Here is a 14,272-nt window from a genome sequence, read left to right as displayed (position 1 = left end):
GTTTTTCGGATCTGGGGCACAGTGTCTTTTGTCTCTGCTGTAATATATCAGCCGTGTCCTTTCAGATGGTGCCCGTCCCCTCTCCCTTCGTCCCCCAGGCTCCACATCCATGTCTTTTCACCATGTCCCATATGCCCTCTTGCTCTTTTCTGCACTTCCTTCCGTCCTGGTTTTCCACCCACTGTGTTGCAATCTGGACCTTTTCTACTACTATTTCTTATTTTGTCTACCCTGCTCTTAAATCTGTCTCCTGAATTATTCACTTCAATCACTGTATTCTCACTTTGAGAATTTCTAAAATGCTCAGATTTTTAGAATTTGATTCCTTTTTTAATAGATCCAGTTCACAGATGAAATTCTCTCATTTTACCTGTCTTTTTCAATATATGCTGAATATCTGAATCTCCTGGGAGTCCATTTTTATTGACTGTTTGGTCAAATGCTCCTATTTCTTGGCCTTCCTGGTAACTTTTTACTGAATATCAGATACTGTGTTTGAAAAACTGTAGGAGCTCTGAGTGATGTTATTTTCCTCGTGAAGGGATTTGACTTTATCCCAGCAGATGGAGTGTGGGTGAGTCACCTTGATTCCGTTGAGGCTGGTCTGTTTCTCATTTTCCTTTAATATCTTTTAGTAATTGCAGCTGGAAAAGTCTGGGGGGTCACCAGGACCCCAGTCTCCAGCTTTTGTCTCCCCAGCACTGTGAGTCAGCCAAAAATCTCCACCGAGCTTTTTTTTTTTTTTTTTTTTTTTAAACCTTTTAGCAGCTGCTTTCTGCTTGATTTCTTGGCCTTTTGCCCTGGACTTGTGCAGCGTAGGACTCAGCAAATGCCTTGAAGGGCAGCCTGGATTTTTGGTTCATTTCTCCACATTCCCCTTTCCTCTGGGACTTTGAGAGAGCCTCGTAGTGGGGGTCACCCCGCCACTCCAGTGAGGCTGGAGGGCAGAACATGAAACCAAAGAGGTTATTCTTGAGCCTTAAAGATCTGGCGAATTTGGCCACGTTTGGGGCTTGCTGGGGACCTGTTGCTTTCGCTCCTTTTCTGTTTCTCCTTTTGGAGTGGGACTGACCATCCTATGCCTGTCCCAACATTGCATTTTGTTTTTGTTTTTGTTTTTGTTTTTTTTGGCCGCTCCATGTGGCTTGCGGGATCTTAGTTCCCCGACCAGGGATTGAACCTGCACCCTCGGCAGTGAGAGCGCCGAGTCCTAACCACCGGACCACCAGGGAAGTCCCCCAACATTGCATTTTGGAAACACACAACTTTCCCAGGTCCAGGCCGGGGCGGTTTTCTTTAGGACAAATTGCACCTTGAGTGTCACCCCCTGGTTTAGATGATGTTTCAGTGAGACTTTGGACGTCAGTGTTGCTGCAGGAGTGAAGGCTTCGGGGCTGTTGATGGAGTGGGTGTGTTTTGCGTGTGAGAGGGGCATGAATCTGGGGGGACCAGGAGCAGATTGTTTTGGACCAAACGTGCCCCCCAAATTCCTGTGTGGAGGCCCCGACCCCAGGTGTATGTGGCGATGAGGCCCTTTGGGAGGTAATAGATGGGGTCGTGGGGAGGGGTGCTTGTGCCACAGGAGGAGAGACCCCGGGAACCCCTCTGCCGAGTGAGCTGGGAGAGGCCGTCGCTAGAACCCGGGCCTCCAGCCCCCAGACTCTGCTGCAGCCCGTCTGTGGGTCTGTCGTGGAGTCCCGGGAGGACCCAGGCGGCCCCTGGGGCTGGCTTGTCTCGGCTGCCCTGAACCCCAGTTTTCATCTGCAGTTGGATCCCACGAGCGCCGGGCCTCGCTCTCCGCTTGGCCTCCCGGGAACCAGCCTTGTCTCCCATTCTGACCCGCACGTCTGGCCGTGACGCCGGCCCGTCCTTGTTGTGGTCCAGCCGCCACTGGCTGTCTTTGGAGGGGCTGCGTCCTCAGTCCCCTCCCATCGTTTCCCCCGGCACACTCGGGGTGCCCGTGTTCCCGGCCCGAGGTCTTCTCCCGTCGGCCTGGCCCTGTGCTCCGGGCCACAGGTGCAGCGGGTCTGGGAGGAACGCGGGCCCCTGCAGCACAGGTGGGCTCTGAGCGGCCCCAGGACTCGTGCTGTTTATAAGAAGTGAGTCCATAAAGGAAGACGTCTGCATGGAGGGGAGGTGGTTCGGCGGAACCCACTTGCAACAGATCGCTTGCAAGTTGGTGTACGTTTTTCCAGAGAATCTTTCTGAAAACATTGGTCAGACATTTCATCAAAACTCAACTCATTTCATGACAAATTTGTATCTTTGTGATAAAAACTGTGAGAAAGTTGAACTGTTATAACATCCCCCGTCCCTCTCAAAACACCTCTTAGGATTGGGTTTCTTAACTGATGGTGTTTGGTGACAAAGGGACAGCTCTGAGGAGCCCTGCCCTTTCTGGGAACCCCTAGGGTGTGGCCCTGGCCTTGCACCCCCTGTGCCTCGTCGAGGTCTGTTCTTTAATGGGGCGTCTGGGGCCCTGTGACAGCAGCCCGAGCCAACAGGGATGGGCCCTCGGGTCTGGATGGCTTGGTTGCCCTGAACCCCGGTGTTGGGTGCTGGCCGGGCCCCTGCTGTACATGGAGGACGCCGTCCGGTCCTCACAGCTTCTGTCCTGGGAAGCAGAAGACCTTTCTTTACTTAAGCCTTTCTCTTTACAAAAATCAGGAACGTGGTCCTTCGCTGGATCTCTTGCACGTGGCTGCCCCCTGTCCCTCGGAGCCTTTGTGAGAGTGAATCCGCCACTCGGGGCTCCAGCGCTGGGTCAGGGTGCGTCCGTCAGCCACTCCTCGAGGGAGACACCCCTTTCCCCTCCCCACCCCCCGCGGCTGCTCCATGGCTCCCGTGGCCACTCTCCTGTCCACGGAGCCTAGCGTCCTGACCTTCAGCCGCTGTGTCCTCACGGGCATGACTCAGATGTCCATCTTGGCCACCAGGGAGGGTGTCCGGCAGGTGGACTCCTGCAGGCGTCGCCGAGCCTCAGGGGACGTGTGTCTGCCCCGCCGCTTTGCACACAGCGCATCGCATTGGGGGGACCCTCGCGCCTCTTCTCCCTGCCGCACATGAGGCTCAGGGAAACGGAACCACATGCTGGCCCCGGTCCCCAGCTTCCTCTCCGCGGGAGGCCCCGCCGGTGCTGCCGGGCCACGGCGCTGGCAGGTGCTCCAGACAGCTGTGGCCGCAGCTGATGGGCAGTCCCCCCAAGGGACATCCCCACAGCACGTGTCCAGAGGTGGCAGTGTGGGGGGGGTCCAGCCGAGCCTGGCCCTGGTCACTTTGTCTTCCCGTGGCCATACCCTGGGCTGGTCCCACCTCGTCCACACAGCCAACCACGCCCGGGTCCCGTGTCCCTGCTCCACTGCCCAGGGAGGGGCGACCTGGCCTCAGAGGGAAGCCCCTCTCTGCAGCCTGATTGGGTGGTTTCATCACGTGACGGCCCTGGACCCATGACATCCCTGGGGTCGCCCTTCTTGGATTGCTTTAGACCCAGATGAGGTCAGCGCTGCGCCAGCGATGCCAAGGCTTGGGGGCCACGTCGGGACCACGTGAGGAAGGCAGGCTTCTGTGGGAGCCGGGCCCGCCGACAGGACCAAACTGCCGCCGTCCCCGCGTGACTGGCTTCCTGCCAGGGTGGCTCTGAGACCCTTCCCAGGTCTGCGTCTGTAGCCTCAGGCCCCTTCACCCGCCTCTCAGAGCAGCGGGTTTTAAGTCACGTCTTCTGCTGGGACACAGATCAGCGAGGAGCAGGAAGCCTCGAGGGAAAGGGCCTTGGAGGGCGCGACCCCCCCAGCCCAGCTGCTCCCTGCTCGCCGCTGCCCCACCCCCAGCACGGCCCGCAGAGCGCAGGAGGACATGGGTCTGGGTCACAGGGCTCTGGGGGCAGCGCCCGGTCCCTGCTGAGACACAGCGACCACCTGCTGTGCGTAGCAGCGGGCCGCCGGATCCGCGGTCGGGTGACACCAGCCGCTGGGAAATGCAGGCGAGCTGTGTGGCTCCGTGGGCTTCCTGGGACTGTTTGTCCACACTGGCCACCCTCCCTCGGGACCCCCAGCCTGTGCGGCCACCAGGCTTCTCAGCAGCACCAGATACGTGGCCCATGGCCAGGCCAGCGTCCCACGTAAACCCCGGACTCCTGTTTCTAGGTGGTCACGTGCAGCCTGCAGTAGGAGCCTTTTGGTGGAATGTGTGGTCGGTGAGGGCGGGGCGGCCTGAGCGAGTGCGGTGCGCACTGGACACGGGCCCCGCCTCCTGGGCGTGGACCCCAGGGGACGCCACTCGCCCGGAGGGGGCCGGGCCTGGGGGCAGCAGCGTGCGCTCTGCTGAGGACCCCACCCGCGGCCCGAGGGACGAGGGCCCCTCACCAGCTCCCTGGCCTTGCCTCGGGCTGGTCAGCAACCCGGAACCACCAGGAAGGCGTTCAGCTGACCCACATGCCCCGTCGCCGGAGCGCTCCCGCCACAGTTTCGAGGTGCTCCAGGGCTGTCGGGGGTTGTGCTGGGCTGGTCACCTGGGCGGTGGGTCCGTGTCCAGCAAACAGTCAGAGAGGCTTCCAATAGCATCATGATCTGCCCTGAAAATTCGGAGCACCCCATGCTCCCCCCCAAATCTGGGGGCTGCCTGGTTTGTTTCAAGGTCTGTTGCTCTAAGCTCCCTTTTTAAAGTGTATTTTCTTCGCCTTGTCAGAGCCCTCAAGATGCTCCATTGCCATAGAAACTGAGCTCATTAAAGTTCCCTGCAGCCGTCCTAATTATAGAATTCCAAAGACAAGCAGAGAGCTTCTTTGAGGGTGTCGTTCAGGCTGAGAGAAGGTACAGGAGCGGCTGGGCAGACGGGGCCACGAGGACCCACTGTCGTTCCCGCTCTGTGTCCAGAGCACGGGCACCATGGAGGCGACCGGACACCTCCAGGTGCCCAGCAGGCTCTGACTTCGAGCAGCTCTGACTCTGAAGTCGGCCTTGACATGGTGACCGAGATGGAGCGTCCTGACCCACCAGGACACCGGGTGGAGTAGCTGCGGGGTCAGCCGGAGCCGCCCACCAGGGCCCGCTTCCCATGGAGGCCTTGCCAGCCCACCCGCTGGGCTTCAGGACCGTGTACCACTGAGATCAGCCGAATGGGAAGGTGGACACGCAGGGCCCGCGGTGGGTGCAGCGGGCGGTGGGGCGGGTCATCCCCAGAGCGCCCGCCCCGGGAAGCACTCTGCACACGCGTGTTCTCTGAGAACATGTGTCCTTTTCTTTTTCACACCGTGTCGGAGCAATGCTAACCGGGGGGAGACTGCAGGCAGGTTATACAGGAGCTCTCTGAACTGTCTTTGCAACTTTCTGTACATCTGAAATTACTTCAAAACAAAAAGTATATTTTTTTAAAAGTGTAGGATGCCCTGCTGTCCCTTGTGGTTCCTTGTAAGTCACCTGGGCACTGCTTTCCAGGTGGCAACATGGGTGTGGATTGGACACCACAGGGGCTCCCCTGCCTCTGCCGGAAGTGATGCCAGGGTGTGGAGCCGGGGCCTGCACTGCCAGGGTCTCTGGCAGCACCTTCCTGTCTCTGCCTGGGGTGGGGAGTAATGGAAAGTACCACCTGAGAGTCCATGTGAGTCAGTTCTCCAGGGAAGCAGAATAAACAGACGTGTGTGTAGAGAGTATCCACTGTAAGGGATTCATTCACATGGTCACGGAGGCTGCAGGCTGGATGCAGGAAGAGCCACTGCCGAAGTTCAGGTCCGAAGTCCATCTGCTGCAGGACTTCCTCTCGCTGGGGGATGTCAGCCTTTGGGTCTCTTCAGGCCTTCGCCTGATTGGACGAGGCCCACCCTCATTATGGAGGGCAATCTGCTTCACTCAGAGGCCACTGGTTTAAACGTTCATCTCATCCAGAAACACCCTCATAGAAACATCCAGAATAATGTTTGACCAGAGATCTGGGCACCGTGGCCCAGCGCAGCTGACACATGAAATTAACCACCACATTCCCCTCCTTGCCAAGAGACACCTCCTGAAACCATGCTCAGTCTCTAGTTAAAGACAACAGCACGGTCACACCTCTGTCCGACATTGCACGGCGGTCCTGTGTGCGCAGGACACGCACTGACCCCTCCCCCAGGAGGGCTGGTCGTCGGGAGGGGCCTGGAGGATGTGGCCCCCTCCTGCCTGCTCACCACTTTACTCCCTGGTTCCCCTCCCTTAACTTGCACATCTGCAGCTTCTGTCGCCTGGGAGCAGTGTCACATCAGTGCCGTGGCTCCCTGAGGCAGCCCTGCTGGTCGGTGTCCTGCCTTGGGTGTGAAGCGCATGTCCACAGGCGCTGCTCCCCGCTGGTCAGGGTGCGAGCCAGTGGGGGAGTGGATGTGGGCCCCTGCGGTGGGATCGCATGCAGCGGCCGGGGCCTTTCTGTGCAGACTCAGAGCTCTGTGTTTCTGTTAAAATCCGAAACTAGTTTATAACCATGTTGTTGTTGCTGCCTCTGGCCCCTCCCTCTGTATTTTTACAATTCTGATTGTATATTGTTTACTGCAGCAGTCGAGACACTTAAAGAGCATGGGACTCACTTGTGTTATAAAACATACAATGGAGTGGACACGCGTGCCCTTAGCAGCCGACCCGCCCAGCGCCGACCCACTGCCCCTGGTCTTCCACTTACTAGAAGGATTTCATCTCTTAACTGCGCATCCTGAAACAACACATTGTCCGTTTTGCTTATTTTTTAGTTTGGTAATAAGGGCATCATTTCACAGAGCCCACTTTATGGATGTCAGTATGTCACTTTATATTGATTTTTTATTTGGTTTGATTTTGGAAGATGCGTCTGTGCTGCTGAGCACAGCTCAAGTCAGGTTACGGCCGCCGGGTCCTCCTGAACAGTCACGCCCGCAGGTCACGTCTCCTCTTGCCGATGGGCCTGGGCGTCCGCAAACACCCTTTGCTGGCTGCGAGCCCACGTGTGAGGTCCCTCGGGCCTTGGTCTCGGAGCAGTGCAATTGCTGGGTCCCGGGGAAGCACGCATCCTCTCGACAATCAATTTTGGCCCTGGTTTAGCCCCTGTCTCGGAGGACAGGCAACTTCCAATTGCTCTGGTCCTTGACGGTATTTGACGTTGTGGAGACTTGTCTTTTGTTGACGCTTCTGTTGCTTTTTCCTCGCTGATTTGTGGAAGTGCCTCTCGCATCCTGAATCATTCACCCGTCTCTTGCGTGTGGCTGATAATTGGGACGGGGGTTTGTCTGCCTCTCGGGTGGCCTCTGGATGGACGTGCGTCCTCCCCTCACGGTACTCAGGTGTGTTCCTCTCCTCTTTGGGCTGGTGTTTTTGTGTTTTCAGAATTTTTCTCCCCTTGGATTGTTAAGATTTGCTGCTTTGCCTCTCGTGTTTAAGTCCTTATCTTTTGAGGCAACGGCTTGTGTGTGGAGTGAGGCAGGCGTCCGGTCTGCGTGGGCTGCCCTCCCAATACCCTGGATGGGGGCGGAGACCACGGGTGCTTACTTCCCAGGGTCTGGAGGCTGGACGGCTGAGGTCCAGGTGCCAACAGGGTCGGTGCCTGGTGAGGACACTTGGCTCACTCGTCACCTCCCCGGTGTCCTCCCGCCCTGGAGACAGAGCTCGGATGTCTCCTTCTCTTGTTGTGAGGATGCTAATCCCATCAGGGGCCCTACGCTATGACCACTAACCTCCATTGCTTCCTTAGGGGCCCCACCTCCAAATACAGTCACGTGGGGGCTGGGGGTAGGGCTTCCCCGTGTGATCTGGGAGGACATGGAGCAGCTGGGGTCCAGGCTTTTCTCTCTGTGGACAGCGGGACATCGCCTGGCTTTTCTCTCTGTGGACAGTGGGACATCGCCCGGCTTTTCTCTCTGTGGACAGCGGGACATCGCCCGGCTTTTCTCTCTGTGGACAGCGGGACATCGCCCGGCTTTTCTCTCTGTGGACAGCGGGACATCGCCCGGCTTCCCTCAGTCCTGCTCCACACCCAGGGGTCGTGCAGGGCTCCATCCTGTCCCCTCGCTGAGCTTTCCGACCTGCTGGGGGCTCCCTAATACCCCTTGGCCTCTGCTAGGACATCTTTGAGTCTCTTATTTCGTGTGGCTTTGCTCAGATTTGAAGGGTATCCGGTGGGCTGCATTTTCAGGCTCTCACATGGCACGTATGTGAGCGCAGGAAAGAGCCAGAGTCTCGTGCCACCGCGTCCCCAGCTGAGAGCCTAGCTCCCTCTGTGTCTCTGTGTCACTCGGTGCCTTTTTCCTCCATCTGCTGGGACAGCCGGGGGGTTTGTACGCCACACACGGGGCAGTCAGGCCCGTGGATGTTAGCGGGAACCTGCCGGGGGCCAGGCTTCCCCCAAATCAGGCCAGGAGGGCCGCACCCTGTCATCCGGGCAGGGGTCCTGGGGCGTCACCAGGGACCCCTTGGAGCCCAGGGAGGATGGGCTGGGGGGTGAGGACGCTACCTCTGGCCGGCCCTGTTCTGTCTGGGTGCCGGCGTCTCGGTTTCCCACTTCGTCTCCCATTTAACGGGAGAGAAGCCGGTTTTGCAGTCACCGTGACCTGGTTTCGGCAGGTTCCAGCCAGAGCTGGTAATTTGCTTGTTTTAAAAACATTCTGTTGCAGTTTCCACGTCAGTATATTCCTGGCACTTCCCTGACTCTCATGAAAGTCGCCTTCACTACAGAGCTTTGTAAAAGCACAAAGCTTCCCGTTGTAGCCTGAGTATTTTGTTTTCACATACTTTCAAAGTGTTTTGAAGGAGCAAAGTTGGAAACGTTTTTGAGGAAGAATAAAGCCAACAGTTCTGCTTATACGTTTAGCTCCGCGTTTTTAACGAGCGGGCTCCTTCCTCAGGAGTTTGAATTACTGAATGCAGGTTGTGAAAGCGACGGTTTTGGTAACTTTCAATTCAACATAAGTGTCCGGTTGGTTTGGCTTTACTTCTGTCCCTAGATTTGCTCTTCAAACGGGAGCCCGGGATGGAGGGGGCGGGATGGTGCTGGCTGGACAGACGCCCGTCTCGGGCTGACCGTGGACTCCCCGGCGGCCAGGGTCCCTCTGAGGACGGTTGGGCGTGCACGTCCAGGGGGCCCTCGGCCCGTTGGAGCCTGTCCCTGTGTGGAGAGGGGCCTGGTTTTCATGCCCGGAGGGAAGGGGGTGGAAAGGAAACACGTGGGAGGACACACGGGCCCCGATGTCTTCACAGCCTGACCCTCCGCGGAGGGCAGCCCTCGCGGCACATCCAGGGGCATCGAGGGGCGGTCGACCCTGGGATCGCGTGAGGAGTAGCTGTGGGGACGCAGGCGTGTCAGCTCGGCGGGCGGCCTGTCCCCACCGCACCGCACGTGGCGGAGCTGGGCTCGTGGGCCACTAGGCCGTTTCTTTACCCCTTTCTGCTGTTCTTTCCAGAATCCATCTACCGCCGCGGAGCCAGAAGATGGCGGAAGCTGTACCGCGCCAACGGCCACCTCTTCCAAGCCAAGCGCTTTAACAGGGTGAGTTGCTGTTGAGGCCGCCGAGATGCCCCCCTGCCCCCCTGCCCCCAAGAGGAGGTGCTGGGCTCTGCTCTGCGCACAGGCGAGGCCTCCGAGCCGCTTTCACAGCCGCTGTCCCTGGATGACAACGAGCCCTTTACGAGGCTCCCTGAGCCCAGGAAGGTGCCAGCTCGGGTCTTTTCTGATGAACTCGGCCTGTGTGTCCCTGCTACGGGATCCCCTGTCCAGGCACTGTGGCTCCATGGTCCCGCCTGCCTGTGTGCATTCAGAAGGGACACAGATTTGTCCCATAACCAGGATGCGTGTGTTACCCCACAGTGTCCCCTGTTGGTCCCAAGGGTGTCCTGCAAAGCCCAGAGCCCGAGACAGCCCTCCAGCCCCCGGCCCACTTGCCTCGCTGTCCGGCCCGCTCCGAAGGCGCTCTAGCACAGCATCTGGTGTTTCTCCTCGTGCTGCCCTGTGTCCTGTAGAAACCATGGGGTTCGCGTGGCTGTGTAGCCGTCCCGTTGCCGGCGGGCACCTGCAGGTGCCCCCATGGCCGGCGACCACGTGCCCCGGGGCTGCCGGCACAAAGGGCCACAAACTGGGTGCTTCGCCGTTCGTTCTCTCACAGTCTGGAGTCCAAACCAAGGTGGGGCAGGGCCGCTCCCCCTCCCGCTGCTCTGGGAGGGTCCTTCTTGCCTCTGTATAGCTTCTGGGGTTGCTGGCGGTCCTCGGAGCTCCTGGGCTGGGAGCACAGCCCTCCAGCCTCTGCCACCTGCTCTCTGTCTCTGCTCCCCAAGGACACCCATCATGGTGTTAGGACCCAGTCTGACCTCATTTTAACTTAACTAACTTCACCTACAAAGATACTTTTTCCACTTAAGGTTCTGGGTGGACCTGAGTCTGGGGGGGACACCACGGAGTCCAGTACAGCAGCCGAGCACCTGCTGACCTGGGGACCCCCGCATGCGCTGAGCGCTCTGGCCACCCGCACCCCCCCACGTGGCGTGCCTTCTCCGTGCCCCTCACAGCCCCGTGTGTGCCACTTCCCGCCGGGCACAGCACTCTGCCCTGAAGGTTGTGCCCGCACCTGGCACACAGGAGGTGCACACGACACAGTGGTTTATTGTTTACTGTAATGGGTGATTGGGGGAGAGTCAGCGGGGGAGCCCTGGGTGCTATGTTGGGTGTAAAGAAGGGATGCGGCCTGTCCGTTGGGAATGAGAAGGGCCCTGGGAGCCTTGGCGACGTTGGGAGGGCACGGGGTCCTTGGGACATCAGATGCCGTGGGGAGGTCGGGCGTCGCCGGGTGGGGGCAGAGGGCCTGGGGTGCAGGAGTGATGGGCCTGGCCGACGGGTGTGGACGTGAGACTTTGCGGTGAACCACCCAGACGGACCGGGTGAAGCCTGGAGAAATGGAAACGTCCAGCCCCCATGACGCGAGGCCCCCACTGCCCACCCTCCCGTGTTTATTTAAAAAACGGACGACCAGCCAGCTTGCGGCCGGTGGCTTCTCTTCCTGTGCATCTGGGCACCGGCTTGGTTCTGCCAGAGAGGGTCTCAGGCAGACAGGATGGGCCACCCTTCAGGACATCAGAGAACTGCTCGTTCCCTTCGTGACAGATTGACTCACGGGCCCACGACGAAGCCCACCCACCCGGCAAGGCCACCCGGAGGGGCCTGGCCTCTCCCTCCCTGCAGGTTCTCGGAGGAAAACCCATTTCTCTGATGGCAGGGTGCAGAGCCTGGCACTCCTCCTGCCGCCCCCTCCCCAAAATCTGTGGGCAAAGGCTTCTCCTCCTCAAGGAGGAGGGGAACTCGGCGGTGGGGGGGTACCCACTCCAGCCCCGTCCCCACCCGCTCTCCCCGAGCGCCTAGCAGCTTTTCACAAACACCAGGAGGCCGAGGAGGGAGCCGACCCCGAGACCCCCGACAACGCTTAACCAGCCCCGCCATTCACAGATGGGGAGGGGGGGCGTGTCGCCGTTTGTCACCAGGCACAGTTCCCACCAGGGTCCTTGGGCTCCACGTCTGGGGCCGCACCATCCACCAGTGTTAACTACGGGGCTGCCAGGTCACCCCACATGTCTCGGAAGCTACACGCCTGGCTCTGCGGGATCAGCCAGACTCACAGGGACAAGCCCACAAAGGAGGTCACTGCTCTCCTTCTTTGCTGTTGACCCAAGGATGGAAGCGAGGGCTGTCGGCCTCACTGGCCCAAGCTCCCTGCCTGGAGCTTTCTCTGCACTGGACACAACTGAGCTTCTCGAGCAGAGAGGAAGGCTCAGCTGGGGACTCACGGTGGGGCGGGGGCAGCGTCCAGCCCACAATGGGAGGCACTGAGGTCCTCAGCCCCAGGGCTGTTTGGTCTGAGCAAGCATCCCCTGCCAGGGGCAGAGAGTAGGTATTTCAGGCTTTGTGGCCCATGCGGTCTCTGTCACAACTGCCGGACCCTGACTCTGCCGTTACTGTTGCCGTGTGAAAGCAGCCCCAGACGTCAGTGACTGAAAACATGAGCAAGGAACCACTTTGGCAGCACGTAAGAGACTTAAAAATATTTGCACCCATTAATCTATGAAGTCTCGTGATTTTTCTGAGAAATGAAGCTTGGGGTTTTTTTTTAAGTATTTGTTTATTTATTTATTTATTTATGGCTGTGTTGGGTCTTCGTTTCTGTGCGAGGGCTTTCTCTAGTTGCGGCAAGCAGGGGCCACTCTTCATCGCGGTGCGCGGGCCTCTCACTGTCGCGGCCTCTCTTGTTGCGGAGCACAGCCTCCAGATGCGCAGGCTCAGTAGTTGTGGCTCACGGGCCTAGTCGCTCTGCAGCATGTGGGATCTTCCCAGACCAGGGCTCGAACCCATGTCCCCTGCATTGACAGGCAGATTCTCAACCACTGTGCCACCAGGGAAGCCCGAAGCTTGGGTTTTAAGTTTTATTTATTATTATTATTTTTTGGCCGCAGCTTGCGGGATCTTCGTTCCCCAACCAGGGATTGAACCCAGGCCACGGCAGTGAAAGCGCCAAGTCCTAACCACTGGACCGCCAGGGAATTCCCTAAGTTTTATCATTTAGTGGCACATTTCTTGAAATGTTGATAATTCAAATCTAGTTTTGAAATAAAGAGCCTTGTGGGGCTTCCCTGGTGGCGCAGTGGTTGAGAATCTGCTTGCCAATGCAGGGGACACGGGTTCGAGCCCTGGTCTGGGAAGATCCCACATGCCGCGGAACAGCTGGGCCCATGAGCCACAATTACTGAGCCTGCGTGTCTGGAGCCTGTGCTCCGCAACAAGAGAGGCCGCGATAGTGAGAGGCCCATGCACCGCGATGAAGAGTGGCCCCCGCTTGCCACAACTAGAGAAAGCCCTTGCACAGAAATGAAGACCCAACACAGCCAAAAATTAATTAATTAATTAATTAATTAAAAAAAAGAAACTAGCTGTTTATCCTCAAGCAACTGCTCTCTTTAAAAAAAAAAAAAAAAAAAGAGCCTTGTGGCTGCCTCTTCTGGGGGGATGTCTGCACGTGGCCTCGATGCGACTGACGGGTGCTGGAACCCGACAAACTCACGCTGCCCTTGATCACCCGTTGTCCTGGCCTGGGCCCTGGTGAGGGTGGCTCTGTAGGAAAAGGGATCTTTGTTAATTCGTGAAGATACCAGGTGGCTGTGGGTTTGCCCCTAAATATGATCCAAGCATTGTTAAATGGTGTTCTGGAGAAAGCTAAACACATTTAGCACATTGTATAAAAAGACGTGAATTTTTGTAATGGTTCCATGAATGCTGAGCGGTCCTCAGAGACGACGCCCCTTCCCTGAACCCCGAGTTCACTCACCAGCACTCACCCTCCTCGGGCGGAGATGCCAAGGCCGGCGTTAAACTGGATTGGCCCGAGTCGGAGGTCTGGGGGGGTGGCCCTCTGTCCAGCCCTCTGTCTGGCCCTTGCTGCCGTCCACTGCATCTCAGGCCGTTCCCAGAGAGAGTCCCACAGCCCGTGTTGGCCTCCTTGTGGGAGGGATGGTTCCGGCAACGTGGGGGACTTGGGTACATCCTTCTCTTGCCTTTTACCGAAGTTGAAAGCAGTGGGGCGCACGGGCGCACGCGTGTGGACTTGTCTTCAGCAAACCTTTATTGGGCACCCACTGTGTGCTGGGCACTGTGCCAGGTGCTGACCACATGGCCGTGACTGAGACGTACGCGCTCTGTGTATGGGGAGGGGGCTCCTTCCTGGTGGGAAATCGGCTTCTCGGTGCCCGCTGGCCGCCAGCAGCCCGTCCTGCACCTCAGGCCCACACCTCGTGAGGGTTCGCTCTGTTTCCTAAATGAGCTCCATTGCGCGGCTGGTACTGTGTATCCTTTCTGTTCTCCAGGAGTAATTTGAGACTCTCTCAAAAGAAAGAAATTTGTTAAAAAAAAAAAAAAAAAAGGCAAGAGGGTAAAACACGAAAACGAGTTACGGCTGGCAAAAAACTAAATGGGGAACCTGTCGACGTGCAGACACCACGTAACTGCGAAGATGACTTTGGACGCCGAGTGGTGGGCGGGTGACCAGACTTCTGGACACACTCACCTCCACGCATTTTGTGACATTCCAAAATTACAAAAACTTCTCCAAACAAGCCAGAAATGATCATGAATTTAAAGTGTTTAGAACCAAGAAGAATGAAGATTGACCATTTAAAATCTTTTAAAACGCTGAGAAAAATACCAAGATAATTGCATGGAGCCCCAGAGCAGCTCAGAATCCTGACACGTCCAGACGCCAGGCAGGGTCGCTTCTGTGGTTGTCATGTAGGTGGGTGTTTGGACGAGGGTCAGG

At 57.8% G+C, this 14,272-nt stretch overlaps 1 protein-coding gene across 3 annotated transcripts in view; it reads left to right on the top strand.

Moving 5' to 3' along the window:
• The window catches only part of PRKCZ (protein kinase C zeta), a 99,165-nt gene that overhangs the window by 57,132 nt on the left and 27,761 nt on the right, over window positions 1–14,272 (top strand). For all 3 annotated transcript variants that reach the window (XM_061185118.1, XM_061185117.1, XM_061185119.1), the window contains one exon: window positions 9,389–9,474. In XM_061185118.1, the coding sequence (XP_061041101.1) occupies window positions 9,389–9,474 (86 nt within the window). The remainder of the gene's footprint in view (window positions 1–9,388; window positions 9,475–14,272) is intronic.

The sequence above is a fragment of the Eubalaena glacialis genome, chromosome 3 (genome assembly GCF_028564815.1).
Source record: "Eubalaena glacialis isolate mEubGla1 chromosome 3, mEubGla1.1.hap2.+ XY, whole genome shotgun sequence".
Taxonomy (NCBI): Eukaryota; Metazoa; Chordata; class Mammalia; order Artiodactyla; family Balaenidae; genus Eubalaena; species Eubalaena glacialis.
Note: the sequence above shows the minus strand (reverse complement) of the source record. Positions and strands in the feature narration are given on the sequence as shown.